We start from the raw sequence: 23,247 nt of genomic DNA, 5'->3' as shown, positions 1-23,247 counted from the left end.
GCGGGGCGTCCCCGCGTCTCAGCGCAGCGGAGGGCGATGCTGGGGTCCGTCCTGGGGCCTCGGTGATCTCCCCCCGAGCTCCTCCCCGGGCAGGCCCGCGGCCCCGCCGGCGAGAGTCCTGCTGGCTTCGTCGTTCTCGCCGCTGCCTGTCCTCCCGGTCGTCTGCGGACACCGGCTCTGCTGGCTGGCCGCGGGTAGCGGGCTGTTCTCCCGCGGTAAAGCTGGGGCCTTGGGGGGGGAGAGGGGACTGTGGGGTGACTGTAAGGTGGTGATGGGAGCGGTCGCTTTGCCTCTACGGTTGGGGTGTGATGTAGGCTTAGAAAATGCTTGTTTACTTGTTATCCACCATGTGTTTGTAGTTGGGAAAGTGTTAACTCGGAGGCCTGAACTAGTCCCCATCGTTGTACAAACTGATGCGTTTAACGTCTCGGTCACAGCGTTGCTTGTGCTTGCAGGAGCGTAGTTATGGGAGAGCCTTTAACGAGGTATATTTAATTTGCAATAGTGCTGACTTGTTTCTTTTGGGGGGAGCGGGGTTGCAGTTCTAGCTGAAGAAACAAGCTGATCTACATGTGCTTCACTCTCCATTGGAAGAATGACAGATGACAAAGATGTACTTCGAGATGTGTGGTTTGGCCGAATACCAACGTGTTTCACGCTGTATCAGGATGAGATAACTGAAAGGGAAGCCGAACCTTACTATGTGAGTATAACAAAGGTAGTCACAGATAGTCCAGTGCCATAGTTATGATTGTTTTCTTCATTCTCATCATGTGTGCTGCCGCATGTTGCGGAAAAATCCCAAACAACCCATTTTTCTTATTATTCCTGGTACCTCCTGAAAGTAAATTGTATGACCGCTCTGTGTGATTTGTCTCTCTTCACAGCAGGTTCAAAACTTTAAGCTTGTTTCACCAGTGAGATAAACTTATCACAGATAAGATATAAAAAAAAAAAAGTGAAAAAAAATCAGTAAGTAATTAGGTAAAAGGAGGAGGCTCTACATGTACTCATGGTGAGTTTGTATGTTCTTGGGTAATGACCAGAAGAAGGGAGAGAACTTGTATGTTACCTTACTACAGAAATAACTTCAGTCAGAGCTTTGTGCAATCTTAAACACTAAGATCAGTCACCCATGTAGCAGAAACTCATAATGAACAATGGCTCCAGTATTTCTGCTCATGGACTTCTGCTCATTTTCTCTTCTTCAAATGCTAGGAGCCATGAGAGATCTAGCTCAAATGCAGAAAAAGCAGCTGTAATATCTTAACAGTACAGCGTCTGAACTGGATTGCTAGCTGATGATGAAAACAAGGGTGATGTATCTGAGTTGTAAATTGGAAGGGCCTTCTATAATGAGGTGGTTTTTATTTATAGTGTGCTCAGCAGTTTCCATCCTTTCAGCACCTAATAGACATTTGATTGATAGAGAATGTTGGTTGATTCAGTGAAACATAAATTTGAAATGTAACAAGTATGTGGGAGGAAAATCTTGTCTTATGAGTTTTTACGTGATTCTGAAATCCTTAAATCTTGTCATATCCTATTCATTTTGAAAATATTACTGGACAGAAATATTTTTTTCTTCTGTGTTTTATAGTCTCTTTATGTCATCAGTTTCTGATTTCCATGTGTGTTCATTGGTTTTTTGAAACCTAATAAAGCATTAATGCTTTTTGTTCAGTAATGATAGTGCTCGTCTCTGTGTTTTAGTTTCACCACTGGTAAAACAGAAGCATTTTTACTTCATGCAGTTGACCTATTGCAAAATGCATCTGAGCTATCTAGAAGTCTCAGACTTCAGATTTCTTTTATATATGTATATGAGTTAAAAATATATATAGTATAAGAGCTACATGAAAGGTATAAGTTTAATTATAGAGACGTGCAGTCTTGATCTGTTTAACATCAGCATGGAAACCCTGAAACCACGTTGTCTTCATGGTGTGGCCAATGTTCTAATCCAAGGAGATAGTTTTAAGCTGGTAGGATTTTTTATTTACTCTGCTTGAAGCGTGCACAAAAATTCTCAAGGCTTAATTCTCTATTTCTGCAAAATCTAGTTATATGCAGATCACAATTCTACAATTTTAGCTTCATCCTTTTTCAGGTCATGTTTGAGCTGACATATAGCTTTGCTTCTTGAAGAGACCAAGGATTTATAATAGTAAAAGTTAGAATAGCAATCAAAGTTTTGAATCATGGTTTAGTTCTCATGGTTTCAGAGTGCATCTACATTAATGTTTTTGTTCAGATCTGGAGTGCATTTTTGAAGCAAGTCTCATCCTTTCCACTTACTGTGCCCAGGTTTGCATCACACAGCAGTCTTATAACCCACAAGCTGAATCACTTTCACATGAATCTGAGGCAGATGTGCTTCAGCTGCTAATGGGCATTTAGTGTATGGGATCAAACTGGACCAAAATTGAAGTAAAAAATATCGAAATTCCCCAAAATGAATTAAAAAAGTGTATGTAGTGAAAGTTCCCAGTCATCGACACCAGCTGTTCAGCTTTACATGTTTCCTTTTACCACACCTCAGTGCTTCTTAATGTAGGTATAACATCTGTATTCCAGACTAAATGGGAAGGCTGCATGGGGAGGAAATACTGGTATCATTATGTTATGAGGGAAACAAAGCTTCTGCTTTGAGGAACTTGCTTTATGAAGATGGAGGAAGACATAGACCCTGAAGGGTGAGGGGTTAGAAAAACAACCCAGAGTCTGTGTGATGGATTTCAGTTTGTGAGCAGTGTGGCAGGAGACCCTTGTCTGGTAGATGTATTAGCACAGCACAGGAGTGATGCATGCATGTATCGCATTATGGCACTGCAGGGGGGTGGCAGAGCTAATTTAAAATGAGCTTGTTTATCTTTTGGAAAGAGTAATGACATGAAGATTAAGCAGCTGAGGTAAAATATTGTCCTGTTTCTTCCTGTAGTAGAGGCAGGTAGGCTTTTGCAGAGTTACACTGGAAATAGATATGTCAAGTTTCTTTGGAATGTTTCCTACAGATGCTGGTGTTTTGGGTGGAAACATAATTAAGAACAGCTAGGTTGAACTACTTTTGTAGCTGAAGTATTTGACTTCTCCCTAGTCCTAAAGTTGTTACAACTTTTATTTTAAAATCATGTACTGTCTGTCTCTTGGTGAAAACAACAGTTAGAAATCAAATGCGTACAGGAAGCAGAGTACTCATTGGCTGATGTCAGCTGTAAAGAACAAAATTACAGCAGAAGGCAGTCTTAGAATGATGCTTTGCCCAAGGAACTAGCCTTTGCTAGGCTGCTCTTTAAGCTTCCCCAGTGTCAAAAGGGATGTTCTATTAAGATGTCTATAATAGTGAGCAACATGAAGCCATTCCATGTTAGGATGCTTTGATTCTTCATCCTGGGTGCATTGGTGATCAGACCAGTCTAGTTCCTGTTAAATCTAGATTTTTTTTTTTTATAGTGTTTTGCATGTAAAATGGTGTTTTGCTCTGCAACAAAACCTGTGGACATAGCTGGAGAGGTACTCTTTATACTCTTTATACACAAAAACATATTGCAAGCGTTTCCTTAGGCATTAGGAATTCCTTGCATTTCATTTAACCTCTACAGAAAGCATTCCTGGTTTTTGTGATTAAATACTGTCACAATAGACAATATGCAAAAGGAAGGCGTTGTGGTTTGTGTAATTTTGGGGATGGCATGTTCTAGCCTACTAGGATTTATTCTGCCTGGTAATGTATCTGGAGATTTACTTTTGTTTTCTTGATTTAATGAGGAGAACGCCTAATCTTATTTGTTAGCCATTGATTTATGAATTCAGATGAGAATATGAATTTAAGGGTTTTTTTCATGTTCTCAAATGGTATTTTTTAAATTGTTAGTACTGAGCAACTTGTTTATCTTGTCTGCATTACTGTTGCAATAGTCTGATTGCAACAGGTCACGAACATCTACTTGGCTTTATACCGTGTACTCAAACTCTCTCAAAGTAGTCAATGCCAGCTTTTTGGTTTTATACTGAGTGGGAGAAAACTTATACAACTGGTTGCTGGAGGGAATGGCACCCAGCCTCACTTAACATTTCAGGAATTCTTACTTGGTCTTGACGCTTAAAAGTAATCCATTCACACACCGACTGCTTTAGGCTTCTCTTGAATCTTCTTACAAGTCCATCTTTTCTAGGGAACAAGACAAATGTGGCTCCTTCTGAGCCACAAAGCTCAACTGAAAGTGGGGTTTGTCATTCAGGTTTCTTCGTTATGCAGCATAGTGAACAGCAAGCATTATATTCATCTGCCATTAATGAGCAGGCAGCATGGCAGAGCCAATTGCCAGACAACTTGAATCAAAACTGGGATTCTCTTCTATTTAATTCCTTATGTGTTTTATCATCCATTTTCATATTAGTTATTTTCTCTCATATATTATTTAAATTGGCAACTATTGAATCTATGCTAACTATGCACTCCATATGTTCATTAAAAACTTTGGTACTACGTTGTCTGCATATTTTCCCATGCAGTACTGTAGGTCATTTATGATAGGCATTCTGTCTTTTAGTATATTATGTAGTGATTTATCAGTCCCACATTCAGATTGCTGTTGTTACATTATTTGCATTGTTGGACGTGTTTGATTTTCATAGCATTGTTCTAACCTTTAGCAAAAAGTCTGCTTGGAGAAGGTTATTTGTAAAAAAACAAAAATAAACACCAAAAATCCCTACCCAACCATAAAAACAACAAAAAAACCCAAACAAAAAAATTTACTCCATTAGGTCAGATTTGCCCTAACTGAGATTACTATGTCTTGTCATATGATCATCCTTTTTTTTTTTCTTATTAGGTATTACAGCCCTGAACCAAGCATTACTCTTATCACTGAATCATGACCATTCATTCCCAGCATCTAGAAATACTGCTGTAGGTTTGCCAAAGGGTCAAAGGGTATAGCATCGTTGGGCCGCGTGGACTGGTTTAGGAGTCAATAGCAAAAGTGTTTCTGTGAGAGGTGTCATTCTGGTGAACATGGCTTTGCCTAAAAGGAAGGCTCCTTGCCACATGGCTAAAGTGTTGGAGATGATTCTGAATGTCTATTAGTGTAGAAGGAGAACTGCTGTGTAGAATTCCGGTTTTCATATAGAGGCCTCTATGAAACGATTAACGTGGTTCTGTTTCAGAGAGATTGACTAAAGCTCAGCATGTAGTTAAATACGTTAAGGGTTTTTTTTCCTAAATATTTTTTAGTACCGTCCCTCTGGAAATACTCAGTAATAGCATTTTAAAATTACAGGATTTTTGGAGTAAAAATGTTTTAACTGTGGTTTTCACTAAGTGTAGACAAACGGTGGAGAAGGGATATTAAAAAGGGGCAAGAAACTGAAAATGTCTTTAAACTATGCTTTTAAAGGTCTTGCTTAACAGATTTAGTGTACTTGTAAATCTCTGGGATAATTAAAGCTATAAAAGTGGTAAAATTGGATTCTTTCATGTCTCCCATGGAAGAGGTGGGAAGACCAAAAAAAGAGTTCAGTAGGTGCTGCAAATGCTCAGCATCTCTGAAAAACAGGCAGTCTCTGTTAACCTAATTAACTATTGGATTTTGTACTCCAAGAGGCCCATTGGGAGTGCTGGCCATGTTCTGTTAAATTCAGTTAAGTGCTGTTTGGTTATTGTCTGTGATCTCCAATTTTGTTTAAAGAGGAACTGCGTTGTTCTTCCACACTAAAAACTAAAGTAAAATATTTTACAGAGGAAATTAGTTACGCAGTTTAAAAGGTTATGCCAAACAGTGTTGCAATCAATAATGCTTTAATATATTTATCAATTCCTACATGGTTGTGCCACATGCAGCGTGCTGAAAATTTGCTTTTGCAGCAGTCCAAATGGGTCTCATATCAGAATGTACCAGCATTAATTTAACTGCAAATATCACACAGAAATAATACAGAATTATTACCAAAAATGTTTGAGCTTGATTGGAATAGCCTGGACTATCAGTGTAGATATGTGGAATTAGGTTAATAAAGGGAAAAAAAAAAAAACACCTATAATGTCTTTCAAGTCATTGAGGTACCTAACAATTCTCACTTGAGTGTGTATATGACTTCATTGAATTTGATTGTTTACCTTTTAAACCTGAAGGCTGTATTTAATTACCTTGCTGAATTAGACTCCTATGAAAGAAGGTAGAAACAATACGATGATGGTAATAATAGCAACAGATGGAAAAAGAAAACCATACGGTACATAAAAGATCAAGTGTTAACTGGCTTGATGACTGTGACAGTGGTGAGTCTTGATCTCTTGCAGTTTTATGTAATCCTGAAATTTAGTTGTTTCACAGGTGTATGCAGATTAGTAACCTAATGCGGCACTATTTAAAAGACAAATCCATTCCCTTTCATAAGAACTTACTCTTAATTTACTCTCCATAGTTCTTCTATGTGCATCTGGTATTTATAAATAAATTCTAGTATCATGACCAAAATATCTAATTTATATATCAAAGTGTGGTCTAATTTTTTGAGAGATTCTGGAAGAATGTTGCAGGAGAGATCAAGTTTTCTGTCAGGCAAAATGTATCCTTGCATAGTTTGGGACGTCTGTACCATAGACATTCACTTAAGGCCTAGCATTATCCATATACTATAAAGAAAATATTTTAAGAAAGATCAAGGGTTATGAGGAACACTGAAAAACAAAAGTTTGTCTTTCTCTAAATATGCAAAAAATAATTTGTTTCTATTTATTCCTTGGACCATCTATTTTATTAATAATTAGGAAATGAAAATAACTTTACAGGAGGAAAATTATTAATTTAACATGTCTGCTCCAAAGCTAAATGTTATTTTACAGGGAGATTAATCTTTTCTCATTGGGATACTGTAACGCATTGTTCATTAAAGCTTATGGACTGATCTTAAGTTATCCGTCAATACACTGATGCAGTCTGCTTAACCACTCCTACTAGGCATGAGACCTTAAAAAAAAAAAAAAAGGGTGGGGGTTAAATAAGAAATAACACAGCATTCTGTTTCAGATAGTGCATAACATTACACTTGAGAAAAAAAGATAGTAAAACAGAAAGCTGTAAGAAGGTGTCCTGTCTCAACTGATGAAATATTGTCAATTTGCTTTCTGATTTCAGTAGCTGGGCAAAGGTTAAATAGTGGAAGAGTTATAGTAGTCTTGACTAATTGAATTGACAAGCCCAGTACACAGAAAAGGGAAATTGCCAACTATTGGAAATACAAAATGCACTTGGAAACCAAACCCTCAAGCAGCTAGTTTTCATTCTTTTTTTAAGAAATTTTGTAGAAATTTCCATTTTGAAATAACAGCTGATGCACAGTTGCTCATTATATTCAATAAGAAGTTAGAACATGTTTCTATCTGTTTATATGAAAAATGTTGAAAACTTCTTTGGCCTGCTTAAATACAGAAAAGCAGAAAATAAATTCCATTCTTCTCCCTCCCACCACATCGAAAGAATCAAGAACTTATTTTTTTTATTGTTTTTTATGTGTTAGTGTATTGGATACTAGTATTCTGCATCTTCTGAGTACATAATTTTATAGCCTTTCATTGACCATTAATAAGTAAACTGTCTAAAAGATATCTTACCTTAAAGAGGGGAAAAAAGAATGCTGACTGAATTTTAGTTATGAAAATAGTGGTTACAGATTTTTCTTGATTTAGTAAATTTTATATTTACTTAAAGCCTCTATAATTTTTTTCTTTCAGTTGCTTTTGCCAAGGATAAGCTATTTGACACTGGTAACAGACAAAGTGAAGAAACACTTTCAGAAAGTAATGAGACAAGAGGAAGTTAGTGAAATATGGTTTGAATATGAAGGTACACCGCTGAAATGGTGAGTTTACTTAACTTTGTACCTTTACTCGGTTTGTCATGTGAAGAGTTATCAAGTTCAGCACCGTGTCAGTACTTTTCTTAAACTAATCACTCCATTGGGTTTCAAAGATGGCAAAAGAGGAGTGTAAGAAAAGCATGTTGTGTGGGGAGAAAACAGAATGTTTAATGTTGAACATATGCACTTAATTAAGTACAAGCAGAATAACAAATAAGGCAGAGGTTGTGGTGCACCTCTTGTTTTTGTTCTAGTTGTTACTGTAATATGAAATGCGTGTGTTTTTTGGCTTTGCTGTTTCTTGCAGTAGAATCACCAAATAAATCCTTTGTTTAGCTTATTCTACCTTCTTAAAAGTTACCTAATAACACAGGAAGTATTACTTCTGGAGTCTGAATGCAAATAAGATATATGCTTAAGGATAATAAAACATGCATGACCTTCCCTCTTTACTGGCGTGATATGTGCTTGCACTGTAAAACAGACAATCTAATACTGATGCACAGGCTCTTGTTGAATTCAATTAGTTCAACTTTCTTGAACTAATTGCTGTAGATTCTATTTTTGTTCTGTCATATGGTATATCTTTTTTGCCCCCTCCCCCCCCAAGGTTGAGGAATCAGACTGCCATTATTTCATTTACTTAGTTTTCATAAATACTGTTCATCAGACTTTGTTTCTTTCTATTTCTTCCATGAAGAGTTTTTTTTTAAAAAAAAAAAAACAACCAAAAACCAACATTTTGAGAGCTGCAGTGTTTGATAGCTCTCCATAGATAGCATCAGCTCTCCAGAAAGTACTTAGTATTTTGAATACAGAAGAGATTTTATACCTCTTTATTTCCTGTGTCATAATAGGAAAGAAGACTACCAGTGACTGGTTTAGCTTCTTGAACCTGGATCGTGTTATTGATTAGCAAGCATCATATCGTGGGATCCCTTTAGACTTGGTGATGCAGTAGATCTCTTCTAGTCTTTTGTTTCTTTGAGGCCAACCTAGTGAAAACCTTGAAAATACATTATATAACAGAAAAGCAGAAAACCTAGCTTTTTTTTCACTTTTTCAAAACTGGCCGGCCAAACCAGCTTTAGACATCTATTTAAATTATTTGAAATTTAACAATAATTGGTCTCTTGGTGTGCTCTATCAACCTTGAGTTGTGGTGGATACTGTCTAAACAAACAGCAAGGTACCAAGTTTGTCCCAGTGAGTTCATAGTCTTAGGTAGATAAACTTTGTTTTCACTGAAGTTGTAACAAGAAAGGAAAGAAGAGCTTTTTACGTCAACCAAAAATAGATCTGTATTTTCTGTAAGTTTTCAAATACCATTATGTTTAAACTAGAGTTAAGAAAAAAATATAGAATATAGGTATTGAGTAAAAATATAATTCTAAAATTAAGAGTTAGTAAACTGGTTGAACATTGAAATGACAATGAATAGTGTAATTATGATCTGCTAATTAAGGCTCTGATCTTTCAGAAAATCTAAGCATATTCTGCCAGGAACAACTCCCCTGATTTCAGTGGAATTGCTTTTCTCAGGAAAATGCTATCTGCAAACCATTATTTTATGAGAATGGGAACCCCCTAAACAGCTGAAGCTTGTTCCAGAGAAGACCCAAATACCAGAACTGAGAATTAGATTGAGCTGGTAGTTTGTAGAGAAAGAATAGGCAGCATTAATGTTTAATCTTTTTAAGTATAACTTCTGCATTCAGAACCAAATAACTTGCTAGTAATATTTCTCATTCTAATTATGTACATTGCACTGTGAGGTCATACTGCTTACAGTCTGTGTGGTTTCATACCTGGTTGGGCTGTAGTGTATCTCTTTTCAGCTGCTGCTCCTTTTCCAGTGAGAGTTTGGAGGAGGTCCGAAACATAGCTTCAACTTCGTGGTCTGCAGCACTCAGACCAAGCTCCTGAAGGGGAGGATGCAGTTCTCCAGGTCTGGAGTTACAGAAGCCTGGGACCTCCCATTGAATTCACTAGGGCAGGGGAAGATGGTCTCCTTACCTGCAGGAGGTGTGTGCTGGGGGAAGGTCTGTGTCACCAAGTTAAGGAGCTGCAGGAAGAGGTCATCAGACTGTGCAGCATCAGAGACTACAGAAGGAATGGATCAAATCTTCTCAGAGAGCTCTCCCTTATCAGTCTCTCCAGGACCTTGAACTCTGCCATTTCATGGTTGCCACAGCCAAAGCTGCCACTGATACTCACATCCAGAACTACCTTGTTTTGTTAGTAAGTAACAGATTCAGCTGCGGGTCAGCTCTGGTCCATCCATTGCTTGTATCAAGAAATCTTGACTACTTGTGTCCCATGATGTTACTTTTCCAGCAGATGTCAGAGATTAACAAGAACCAGGGTCTGTGATGGATTGTGTGATCTGTAACAAACTCACCAACAAGATCTCAACCAACCTGTTTTCTGTCTCATTAAGTTTCATACATCTAAGCTGCTCCCTCACATGGAAGACACTCTCTTCCCTCATCTGCCCTGCCTGTCTTTCCTGAGCAGCTTGCGTCCATCCATCCATAACAGCATTCCAGTTGTGCAAGCTGTCTCATTGTATCTCACGTAGCCCAACACTGTTACTGTTATGTCACTGCATGTGAAGCTCTAGTTTCTCCTGCTTGGGAAACAAGCCGTGTGCATGTACATACACTTGTGGTAGACTCTCTTTTACCCTCTTTTATCATTTTGAGATCTTCCTTGTCAACTTTCACCACTTGCTTTCCATCAATGTCCATTAATTTCTGCTTGTCTGTGGGTTGTTATTAACACCCCTGTTGTTTATAGTCTGAAGCTCTCCTCACCAGGTTGACCTACCTGAAGGCAAAGATACTTTTCCATCTCTCCCTAGCAGTCCTTTATCCCCAAAGAGTGCCCTGTGGCTCTAAAAGCCAAGTCCCTGTTGTCACATCAGCTGCACAACCAGTTATTGACCTGCAGTTGTTGACCAGCATGCACACCTCTCTGAGCCTTTCTACTTCAATGGCAAAATTGTGGAGTTGCCACCTTGCCCCTGGAGCTGTGTAGTCACTCTTGATACTCTCAAGGGTGCCCTCGCAGAACTTAAGATTTGCATCCATGTGGTTGAACAGCAAGGGCTAATAATCCAAGCACAGGACCAACCTTGTCAGTCTGCCTGCAACTTCTTAACAAGCAGCATATCTCCACGGGTAGCAAGTGAGATTGGCAGATGGGAGGGTGCTCTATCCCCTGCAGGGATGAGCCTCTTGCTGCTGTGACTGCTTCCTCTTAGAATGGAAGTGCTGCTCTCATGCTTCTTCAGAGCTTCCAGGCCCTTGTCTGCCATCAAGGCAGGCTCCATCTCTCCCTGCAATTAGTGGCTTCTCTTGCCAGAGGCTGCAAGACTGCAGTCTTCCCCATCTTGCAAGTCTCCATTCACCACTCCAATGACTGCACACCCTCTTTCTGTGCAGCTGGGAGTTCAGGCTCTCACCTCTGCAAGGTCTCAGTGAAGATGCCATCAATCTCATTATTTTCCCTGATGCTGTGCAGTCTATTGACCTCCTGCAGCTCCTTAACTTGGCAACATAGCTCCTTCAGCAACACACACCTCCTCTAGGCAAGGACAGTGCCTCTACTTGTGCCAGCCCTCAAGAAAGTGCTCTCCTGGCAGCTTGAGACCTGGAGAGTTGCATCCTCTCTCTGGAGCTCTGCCTGAGTGAAAGCCTCTGATCTGCTGGTGTGGTGTTTCTTCAGCAGATGCTAAGGGACAACACCCTGTAAATTGTTACCATCCTATTTGAGCACTTGCACGTGGCCTTTGGCAGAGTTTCTGTCCCCTTTCTGTGGGTTGTGCCTCTAGCTCTGGTAGTTGCATAGTTGTGTCTCTAGTATGAACTGGATGGATGCTTGACTCTTTCTAAGCAGGAATCAGTGGAAGGCAAAAGGTCAAAGCACCATTTGATGAGGCATAGCTGACATTGTTCAAAAAATGCTAGCTTGCTTGAAAGATTTAAGAAAAAAAAATATTTCTTACTGAATATTAAAGGAAAAGGTAAGACTATTTTCTGATGCAGCCAAAATTTCCCTCAATGAGACATTTATCCATAGAAATACCTAAACACCAGATTTTGGCTGCTTGATACACTTAGTACCCCAAACAGTCCTTGGAGTACAGGATTTATCAGTTCATGTGACATGTCTTACTGAATTACTGCAGTAAGTTGTTATGTTCTGAAAACAACCTACTAACTCATGCTGTCACTTTCTGTTCAGAAAGAAACTGTTAGAAAAGTAGGAATTAATTTTCCTTACTGTCCATGTGTCACTTTCAAAAGGATTTTAAGTACTTCATGTGGTGTTTTCCAGGACTTCTCTCGCACTCTGAAATCACCTTCTGTAAAATAATAAAACCAGTAATAAACTGACAATTACTGGAAGTCAAGGTGCTGTTACACTTTTATAGATTGAAGACTTTCCAGAACTCATCATTATTCTAGCAACTTGTAAAAAAAGATTTGTGGTCTCATAGACATTTTTTCTCTGATATTTTTTCCCATTATTTCATTTGAGAAACTTTTGTATATGCCTGCATATGTCTGTCCTTGATTCCCGCTCTAGTTAATACCAGCTTGATTTCAACAATCCAGTAGTATTCTTTCAAAATTACACTTTTCTGGGATGGATGTTTCCCATAGCTGTTGTTCTGTTTTTCTCTTTTCTTTTTTTGGGGGCAAATCTTTAAAGGCTCTCTTGGTTTTTTAATATTTTTTTTTTATTCTCCTGGTTACTGTAGGTTCTAGAGACCATTTGTGTATTTCTTTTAATTGTAATACCTCTTTTTCAACTAGAAGTTCAGAAACAGCATGGCAGCAGTACCACTGGAAGCAAAATCTTTAATGAGAGAATACTGGCTCATAGCACAAGATAGATACGTGCTTAAGAATGGAGTGAGGGCGTGTTGGGGTTTTTTATTCCATGTACAGATTGACGAGTCCTATTTTCTCCTCAACTTCTGCCTTTGTTTCTCCCTTAATTCTCTATCCTGGTTAAGAAACCAGGTTTTATTAGGAAGGAAATATAAATAATAGCTTTGGTGTTGTTATATGGAGTGCTATTGTTTCCAGACTCTTAAAAAATGGTTGTAACTATATCTCAGAAAGAAGTGAAACACAGCATTATGCACAGACATTACTTAGGACTTCTGTTGGCTTCGAATTAAATGCCAGTGTGTGAGAACTGAAGTTTGAAGCAGGACATGTCTTACATCTCAGGATTGGTTCACTCCTGTTGTGAGCTTCACTCTTAATGGAAGGCTGTGTTTCTGAATAGAAAATTGTTTCTGTCACAGTCCACTGTCTCCATTAATCTCATGTGTTCTGCTATGGAACAAAATGGATTTAGGGCTGGCCTCTTTCAAAATAAAAACCACATATCAGCTGTGCAAAGCACAGGGATTTTACTGAAGAAAGCTTGAGTACATGAACTTTTTTTGTAATCTACAGTGGCTAGAAAATATAGAGGTAGGCCAAGAACTAATGCTTCTCTTTTTTTGGTTTTTTTTGGTAGCTATCTGTTTTGTTGTATAAATTGAAAGTAACTGAAAGTCATTGTTCACGTTTACCTAATTATCAAAGGAAATCTAATTTTTGTTACTTAGCTCACCTGGAAAACCACTTCTTCATGGACCTCTTGCTGAACCTCTGTTGAAGTACTCAAGACATGATTGGCAGTTTAGTAATAAGAAGTCTTAATGGTAAAAACTTGAGCATTAGCAGTGAATCGGGATAAATCTGGATATGCATTATCTATACTCTTTATTCCCTTAGTCAGGAAAACAAATATTGGATACTTTCTTGATGTTTCCCCACATTCTTCCTTTTAAGAAGTTACAAATGCAATGGCTAAGTTCAAGAATTGTAGTATTGTTTTGGTTTTTTATTTCGCTGTTGTGAAGTGACTTTTTCTTCGCTTTGGGGTTAGCTCACCCCTAGAGGGTGCTAAAGCATTGTTGTGTGGGAGTTGAGCAGGTCAGGAAATTGGCTTGGCGCAGGTGCTTTTAGAGCAATAGCAACATGCTGGGTTATTGCTCTCTGGACTTTCAATACTGAAGTACGTGCTTGGCTCTGCGTCTTGTGATCAGTCCCATTTAATTACGTGAAGCTACTGAGTCCACAGTTAAGTGTGTGCTTATGTCTTTGTAGGATGAAAACCTAGTGAGGCTTTCTTACTTAACACCTTTGAAAGATAAGAGAACGGAGCTTGGTAGGCTGAATGCAAAAGAATTTTTTTATCAAAAATCTTGCCAGTGTCTGCTTATGAGAAAATTGCAGGAAGATCTTTTTAGAATGTCTTTGGAAGTTCTGTGTATGTGATATATATTCCTTACGTTGCCGGAGGCTGTATCTTCTAATGGATTTAAAGGAGACAGCTATAAGACGAAAGTGAATATTTGGAGGAAGCAGCTTCGTTGTGTAACTCCTTTAATCCAGAATACCACTGAAATACAAAAATCCAATTAATCTTTTTTTCTCCCCTTCTATTCTTAATTGATAGTAAAGATACAGAGTTCATATTCATCTATCCATTTTTAGCCCTTTTACAGATATGTCATTTTTTCATTTTACTAGTTATTTTCCGCAATAACATCAGGCAGGTGAGAGAGGGAAGAGATATTAAGGATCAATGTGGTATAAAGCCATGACATTTAAATGTCTGAAAGCATGTATACCTTCCTGTCAGACCAGCAATTCCTACCATTATCAAGCTTTTTTACTAAAAATGCTGTTCTGAAGGATTCCACAGAACAGCTGTAGGCCACTTGTGCTATTGCAAAACTAGCAGTGTTTTGTGGGCACAGCGTGGAGACCACTGGTTTAGATACTGAACATGTAAATTCCAGACTTGGTTCTGCCAGAAACTGTCAGTCACTTATACCTGTGTGTATAACTCTTCTGAATAAGCAATAATGAATATTAATTGTGGGAGTCAAACAGGTATTTTTTTTTTCATGTAAATGCAGATATGTTAACTGTTTTATGTAAAATTAAATACATAGCTGTTACGTTCATTTAGTATCTCTTAATTTTTAGGCATTACCCAATTGGTTTGCTGTTTGATCTCCATGCATCAAATACAGCCCTTCCTTGGAGCATCACAGTGCATTTCAAGGTAAAATTGAAATACACCTTTAGTTAAGAACAAGCGAGAGTGGGATTACATGAAATTTGGAAGCTAGGGAAAGGTTTCATGATTATTTTATAAATGAGTGGCATGACTTGAAGGGATGAATGTTCATTTTTCAGAAATCATTTAAAGTTTTCTGTAAATCTACAGCTGTGTTCCGTGAGATTGTATGTGCTTTCAAATGACCTTCCTTTTAAAATGATTCTATTGTAACCTGAAAATTCAAAATTGTTCTTCAAGATAAAGTTATAAGACTATGTCGGTGCAGTTGAGTTGATAAGGGAAGAACTTTCTATAATGCTTCTAGTTCAGTCAGCTCAAGTTGGCTGACGATTGAGAAGTGCTCATCCTTCTAGGCACATGAGCATGGATATGAGATACTGTAGAAATCATTGATGTCAGGGTGTGCCGTTGTACTTCGTGTGGATCCCCTGTAGAGAACTGAGTGAAAATAAGTTTGGTCTTGTGACAGCTTAGTCAGAGGAGAGACATTATTTTGATTACACATTGTAAAACTATTAGGTATGACTTAAAATAGCACTACTGATCTTTGCTCAGAAGGGTACTTGGCGCAGGTTTAGCTTTAGTGCAGGATTATTTCATACCCTGAAATGCATTGAGACGGTAATCCCAGGTATGTTTTGAAGTCAAAATCACAACTAGAAATCATGGTATTTAACTTTGAAACTTTAATTTCTCCATTGTAAAAGAGACAATGTGATAGGAAAACTGATCCAAAGGAAAACACCGGGTTTGACTTTAGTGTGCGAGATTTGAGATGAAATGAAAAGCATACTGGGAAGCAGTTGTGTTGAACACTTTCATTCAAACAGTTCTTCTCTTGAAGGTGTTTTAGAAAAGGTCGTGCTAACAGTAGTCATCTAATTCTTTTTGGAAGCGTGCACTGAGATCATGCATTCTTGTGATATGTATTTCCACATGTTGAAATTTTCAAAATGACTGAATGAATCTGAAGATGGGGATGTTTTTGAAACCACTGAAGTGTAATTGCTACACTTCTGTCTGATATGTCAGAGAGAGCTGGGATGAAGAAACTTCCGGAGTGTTTTGAAGAAACTGTAGGGCGTCTAGTTAGTTTCATAAATCATGATTTAACTGTTACACATTCTCAGAGCTCTGGGAGATTAACAGTGGTAGTGTGTGGATGTTGCCATCCCGAAGTAGAGCCATCTTGAGAAATAAATTGCAGCACCACAGTGCTTTTCGATTTCATGTGGTAATTTAAACTGACTCTAATGTCCTTATATTGCTGCTTGCCAAAAGATCAGCTAATTTAGGTTTGTCTCAAATGCGTACATTAAAGATCAGCAGAAATAATTTACTGCTAAGGCAGTATTATTTTAAAAGCTGATGTAATTTAGTTTTTAAAAATATAACACCTTGGATTAAGCACCTGCTTAATCTCCCTTCCTGTTTTTGATGTAATCTGAAAGTTTATTTAAATAAACCCCTCTTGATCCTTAAAGTCAAAACATAACTGAAATATATCAAAGCATGTCAAAATATTGAAGACATTTTCATGTGTTACACTTTCTTACAGCTTAAGTAGTTTAGGTGTGGGATTCCTGCCTGTATTATTATTATTTTCATTTGTGTGTAGTTTTTCTTCAAAGAGTCTTTTTTTGTTTTTTTTTGCTTAATTGAACAGTATTAGATTTTTCTGGGATTTTACTTTTGCTGTCATGGCTTTCTCATTTCTTTTACCAAAGCATGCAGTCAACAACAAATATCTCAAACATCTGTAAAGAGTGTTTTTTAACTGCCTCGCCTTATTATTATTTTCATTTGTGTGTAGTTTTTCTTCAAAGAGTCTTTTTTTGTTTTTTTTTGCTTAATTGAACAGTATTAGATTTTTCTGGGATTTTACTTTTGCTGTCATGGCTTTCTCATTTCTTTTACCAAAGCATGCAGTCAACAACAAATATCTCAAACATCTGTAAAGAGTGTTTTTTAACTGCCCCCCCCCCCTCAGTTTTCTTTGTTTAAAGTTAAAAACATCAAAAAAGTTTTATTTCTGTTCAGCAGAAGTTTGAAAGTTGGCAGAAACTTGTAATTGTCCTCCTATGTTACAAATGCAGACCAAATAATAAACATACTTACTGTTTGCATTGAAGAAACAGTTTATTCATTTGTACTTCTGGTATGCAATAAAATAACATGCATTTGTATCTCTAGTACAGATGAAATATGGGTGCCGCAAATAGTCATAGAAGGATGAGCTTGAACAGAGTACTAAGGTTTGAGAATCATGAGAAGCCGTAGTCTGGGAAGTTGCTTTTGTTACCCAGGTGTGGCTTTATGGGGAGGAGGGAAACTCTATCCCTTCCTGTTAAACTCATCTTATGCTACTCTGCGGTGTGCTTAGCGCTGTTCATGTTCTCAGCATGCTAATCAACTCTCCAGATTTTGGGCAGTAGATAGGAGGTGGTGAACTGATCTGGAAATGGTAGCACTATTTATGGGAGGAGAGGATATTGAGTGTGCCAGGGGAAAAGCTAATGTTCTCCCTCTGCTGAAGCTCTTCTCTGCTGGTGACTGCCTCTCCACCGTGACCTGATGTAGTGGAGGAGAGACTGCATCTGCTTTTGTATAACAGCTGTCATGGTTTTCTTAGCTAAAAAATGGGTCAGGTGGAGTGAAAAGGAAGTGCTTTTCCATGTAGTACACAGCTAAATTGTGAAACTGCTAGGAGACCTTGTGGAAGGCAGGAGTATAAATGAGGGGTTTTTTTAAATAAATCTCTTTTTGAAAAAAAAATGGTAACTAAACACAAATATATGGATGCTCTCCCTGCCACTGCATCTGTTCTTTTTGGGTTTTTTTAATGCCCTACTATTGGTATAATTTTCTGTAAATGTAGCCTAAAGCAACAAGACTGTCATAGTATAAACAGATGTTTTGTGAAGTGGAACTGATAGATAAATATGGGCACAATGGAGTTATGAAACCACACTATTGACATTACCTGCAATGTTTTTGAAACAGTTTGATATGAGAGATCATTTAGTGCTCTTGTCTGTACAGATGATAGCTACTTCTTTATGACCAAGTTTATGCTGCAAGTGTCTACTAGTATGTGAAACAAAACCAGTACTACTTGAGCTTTCCAAGAAAATTAGAGTCAACCTTAATAACTTTTCTTTCAAAGACACAGAACATGGAGGGAGTAAGACATCGCCAATAAGAGTAATTGAATTAAAGCTGCTTATGGGATCTGTTAAAACTTTCTGCAAATCTCATAGTTGTATAGCCAGGGGTAGCTACCAGCTTGTTTACAATTGTCTCTTTCTTCAGGGAACAGAAAAAAGTTACTTACATTTGATCACTATTTCCTCAAGTAGAAAGAAGGCAAATAGAACTTTAAAAAAAACCCCAAAAAACCAACCAAGCATACATGTCCTATATTTAAGTATAAAACTTATTATTCTTTGCCCTAGCTTATAAATCAGTGGGGATGCCATATTTTCTGTTGGTAGTCTCATGTTGGTGTAACTGTTTCATATGCTTCTTGTAGCTATATAGCAGTGTTGTTTTCTAAGTTATCGCTTTAATGTTTAGATTTTTCAGCTTCTACTCACAGTACTATATAGAAATGTGTCAGTGTTTTTTCTACTGAAGAAAGGAGTAAACAGCACTGAGACTGTAGGAGTGTTTTCCGTTCTTCCACAGTGTTATCCCTTAGAAGCTGGGAAAATTAATCATGCCACGCCTTTGTACTACTGTGGTTAGATTCTTTCCATTAGCTTAGCTAGCTTTGACCAATTTTAAGTATCTCCTTGCTGTTCTGCAGAGCACACTGTGTATGTTCTCTGGAACACATCCCTAGGGAGTGACGTTGCCTGTAATTTGAAATTCACTGGAAGAAAGTCAGCACGGAGATGCCTACCTGTAGAAACACAGGAATGTCCAAAAAAAGACCCTGCAGTTCAATATTTAGACATTTGTGTAACAAAAACAGTTGTTGTAAGGAAACCGTTGTTTTCATAAACATAGCTAAAACTTCAGCTTTTAACTGTTCAAGTCTGTTTCTAGGTTGCTATATTACTTGGTATTAGGTACATCCCATTGTTCATCTTTTTTTGAGGGATGCAAGTGTCTCACTTTGAATTTTTCCATGTAAAGAACTCTCTTGAACTTGAAGTATGCTGTTTCTGACTGTTCCTTTCTTCTGGTTTGGTTACCAGACTTTACTTTTTTTTTTATTTGAGCAAGTAAGTTAAACTTCTAAAAGTATTATACAGGCCTATGTAGATATCAGCTGGCAAGTAACAATCCCAGTAACGTTTTCCATCCATCTTGGGCCCAGTTATGCTGAGACACTCAGATTTGTGTGAGAGAAAAGGAGTGAGGCCTGCCCTGGAAGGAGAACTTTCGTTTCTGTTCTGTCCTCTTTAATGTCTTTATACTTGGCCATGCTCAGATGAGAAACAAGCTTTATCTCAGTCCTTATATTTCTAGTCAGCCCCACATACATCAGGCCTAAGTAACAGTAGCACTTGCTTTGTGAGTTCAACACCAAGCCATGTATACTTCAGCAGAAAAGATATTAGCAGTCTTCTCTTCCCTTTATATTTCTGTTTTTGGAAGATACTCATCCTTTTTGATCCACAGTTTCCAGAGTCTGGGTTCACTGTCATAAAGAGGAATCACTATATGAAAGTCCATTATTTAATTTCCAGCTCTTTAAAGTAACCTCATGATGAGGGAACTATCATTCTTGTCCTCCTAAATTTCTTCAGGTAAGGCAATCCCAAGCTCCCATTCATATTACCAACTGTTTAGTGGTTGTTGGATGTTTTGAGTTCCTGTAGTTTGAAGCAGTCTTTGCTATTTTTCCTGGTTTTATGTGGAGGAGGGATCATATAAGTTTTTCCAGCATTTATATTGCTCCTACTGTGACATGTTAACTATGTTGTAAAAGCCTTTGAAAAATATCCCATGATATGTACTTGTATTTCCAAAATAGTTTGACAGACCCTCACAAAAGCTTTTTTAAATAACCAATTTGTAATGGGTTAAGAGGAAAGGTCCTCTTTTTTTTTTTTTTTAATAAAAGGAGAATGAAAGCATAAAAATATGCGGCAAGCCCTTCTTATGAGGGAGAATACTAATGACACCACTCCGGTTTGGCTGAGGGGGTTTGTGCTGTTCAGCATGGTCATAAGCAGCTGTGAAAAGAAGATTAATAAGGAGGGGATAAAACATGCTGGGTTTTTAGACCTTTGAGAACTAAAGACAATGAATTTGTGATAATGAATGCTTGTATTATTGTAAAATGACCAGTGATACCAAGTTTTGATAAAAGAAAAATGAGAGGAAGTACAGCCCTAACTGTATACCTATACAATGTTGAACTTCCCATTAGTTAATTTCCAAAGAAATCTTTTTGGTACTTGAACAAGATTTGCTACTATAATTCCTTATAAATGAATTGGGAAAGGTAGTTGTCATTTACTGAGAGGAAGAAAGTTACCTGAGGAGTGGTCACTGCGCATCTGCAATGCTGAATGCAGTGTGCCAACTCTAACCAAATAAAGGGGTTTTATTTGGAGTGGAATCAAGTCACATGAGCTAGTAGTAGGCACGTGTATTAGGTAAAGTTGGAGTTTACAAGGATTTCCAGTATCTTTGAGAAAAAAAATGTTTGTAAGTGGCATATGTGCTATAGTTCATATATGCTATAGTGGATGATGATACTTAGAGGAAACATTTTTCAAAGGCCTGCATAGAAATGGGTGCTAAACTGCCACAGAGAGTCAATAGGAGTTGGGTACTTATCACTTACTTCTCCTTTTCTCCTGTTCATTGCCAGAGAATTGAACATGTACTTGAAAACATGTTAAAACTCTTAATTTCCTGCATTTTGGATGTAAGGGCCTAAATACATACATCAATGTATTTAAATGTATTTATCAAGTCGAGTTTGGGTGATTTAGGGTAATTTTGGGTTTTACAGAAAATTATTCAACTTTTATTTTTCCTGAAATGCTTCTCACTGCAAAACCTTTCTTGTCAGCGGAGTGAGAGTGGTTGTTATCTTCCATAACTAGAAGATTCCAGTGTGCTGCTTTTGTATAAATATAAACCTGATAAAATTATCACTTATTCTTCATCTTCTAAGCTGTCATGTATTTATTTCTCTTCATCTGTTTTCTCTTTGTAGAATTTTCCAGAAAAGGATCTTCTACACTGCCATTCTAAGGATGTGATTGAAGCTCATTTTATGGCTTGCATAAAAGAAGCAGATGCTTTAAAGCACAAAAGTCAAGTCATCAATGAGATGCAAAAAAAGGATCATAAGCAACTGTGGATGGGATTACAGAATGGTAAATACAGTGCATCAAGTATTAATTATATTTAGGTCTAGCATGCTAATAAATAACTTCAAGTTTTAATTATGGTAAAGGATATAAAATGTCATTGTTCTGCAGGATTTCAATCTAATATCATGGAAAAGATAAATTGATTTATTTCAAAGTCGCCATTTATGTGGTAATCCAAATGTGGCTTGAGTTATTCAAGGTACTAAATCGGGTCATGACTCTGTTTTAACAAACCAAAACTGGCAACAAAACAAAATAAATAGATAAATTTTGTCTCATGTACTTTTATGCAACTCATGCTCTTTATCTGGGAGACACCTGGGGTGTAAGTGTTGTTCAGTATTAATAATCTTGGACTGTAAAGGAAAAAAGGTTGCCGCCTCCAGTTAATGCTTAAGGACTGTCACTGGTAGAAGATACAGGCAAACTTTCCAAAAAGTTGCCCAATAGATGAAAAATTTTACTTTTCCCTCTGCCAAATCTAGTGTGTGGTTTTGTGTTGTGTTTTGGTTTTTGGGGTTTTTTAATTGCTGATACTGGTATGGCTTTCACAAAGATTTCTGCATAAATATTGACTTGAAAAAGTTAGGGAAATAATTCAGAATAGGATGTTCTAAAATAATTAATGTTTTTACTTTGCACAGATGGCACAAATCTATATTGCAGTGCAAAATATAACTTCTGTTTTTAGTGTCTCCTCTCTTATCATGGTTTTTAGAGGCCTGCAAGTTGAAAAGCTATTCTTATTTCAGAAACTGCAATCTGCAATGGGTGGTAGCACCACTTCCAGTGCATCTTCCTCATCTCCTGAAGCTGTCTTTTATATTATTACTGGTAAATTTGTTACGGAAGCTGTAAGCATGAAGATGTTATGTTGAGATACAAAATACTAAATACTTAGAATTAACATCTTCCCTTATGTTTATAAGGAAAATAAAATGAAACGGGAGAAGCTTTGAATGCAACAGGACTTGAGGCACATGTTTGCTTTAGACAGTGGGGTTCCAAGTTAGTTTGGGTTTAACATGTGCATCTGGTGAGTGTGTGGGTTTTCCTTTTTTTTTTTTTGTTGCTTAGTGATACTGCCTTTCATATTAAAGGTACTCCTGTAATAATTTTGAAGATTGAGTGCTTATTAGAAACTCTGAGTTTTATTTTTTTAATTGGGGAAGAGTTTGAAATTGAGGGATTATCTTAATTTGCCACTTGAGTAGTAAGATCTGGACAGATGTCATACATACCTGCAAAAATTATCAAGTAAGAAATTGCACTTCATCTGGTTCAAAGTACTTCTTGGGAGGTTCTGTTTTGTATAGATATTAGTCAGCAAACTCACGGACAATATATTCACTTTTGTAAATTAGCAGTAAATAAAGTGTTCTGGTCCACTGGAAGCCAGAATCTGTATAGAAATAGATGTTTCCCTGAAGCTTACATTGTTACAAGTCAATTTAAGCTGCAATTTTAATAATTCTGTGAAAAAAAAAGTATTCTGCTGTAATAGTATTTGTCTTGCGAGCAGTTTAGTTTGAGAGAAGAAAAATACATCTCAGCATAATTTTGTTTTCTACTTCAAGAATTATGAGCTTTCTTGCAAAAAGAAATCCTGTCACTTAGCCCTGGCGTTCAAGTGCTCTCAGCAGTGCACTTTGTGGGCTCTTTTCGTTAATGCTTTTTAAAATTAAAACTAAAAGACCTCTAACATGAGTTATGAGAATAATGAGGTATAATAATGGCAGAAGAGTTGACTGCACAATGAAATAATGTGAATTAAGGTTCTTTGCTTAACCAGAAATTATAGAACCTTGATACCCTCAATATGTGAGGTAAGAGAACAGATATGCAGTGTGTTTTTTCCATGCTCGTCTTACGCTCTATCTTT

At 37.4% G+C, this 23,247-nt stretch overlaps 1 protein-coding gene across 1 annotated transcript in view; it reads left to right on the top strand.

The window, feature by feature from the left end:
• The first annotated feature begins 539 nt into the window (after nt 1–539).
• ATG5 (autophagy related 5) overlaps nt 540–23,247 on the top strand; it is an 82,253-nt gene continuing 59,545 nt past the window's right edge. The window contains exons 1-4 of the mRNA XM_009893846.1: nt 540–703; nt 7,739–7,866; nt 14,928–15,006; nt 21,206–21,368. Coding sequence (XP_009892148.1) covers nt 596–703; nt 7,739–7,866; nt 14,928–15,006; nt 21,206–21,368 — 478 coding nt within the window. The 5' untranslated portion in view covers nt 540–595. The remainder of the gene's footprint in view (nt 704–7,738; nt 7,867–14,927; nt 15,007–21,205; nt 21,369–23,247) is intronic.

This window comes from Charadrius vociferus, unplaced genomic scaffold, assembly GCF_000708025.1.
Source record: "Charadrius vociferus isolate BGI_N301 unplaced genomic scaffold, ASM70802v2 scaffold129, whole genome shotgun sequence".
Taxonomy (NCBI): Eukaryota; Metazoa; Chordata; class Aves; order Charadriiformes; family Charadriidae; genus Charadrius; species Charadrius vociferus.
Note: the sequence above shows the minus strand (reverse complement) of the source record. Positions and strands in the feature narration are given on the sequence as shown.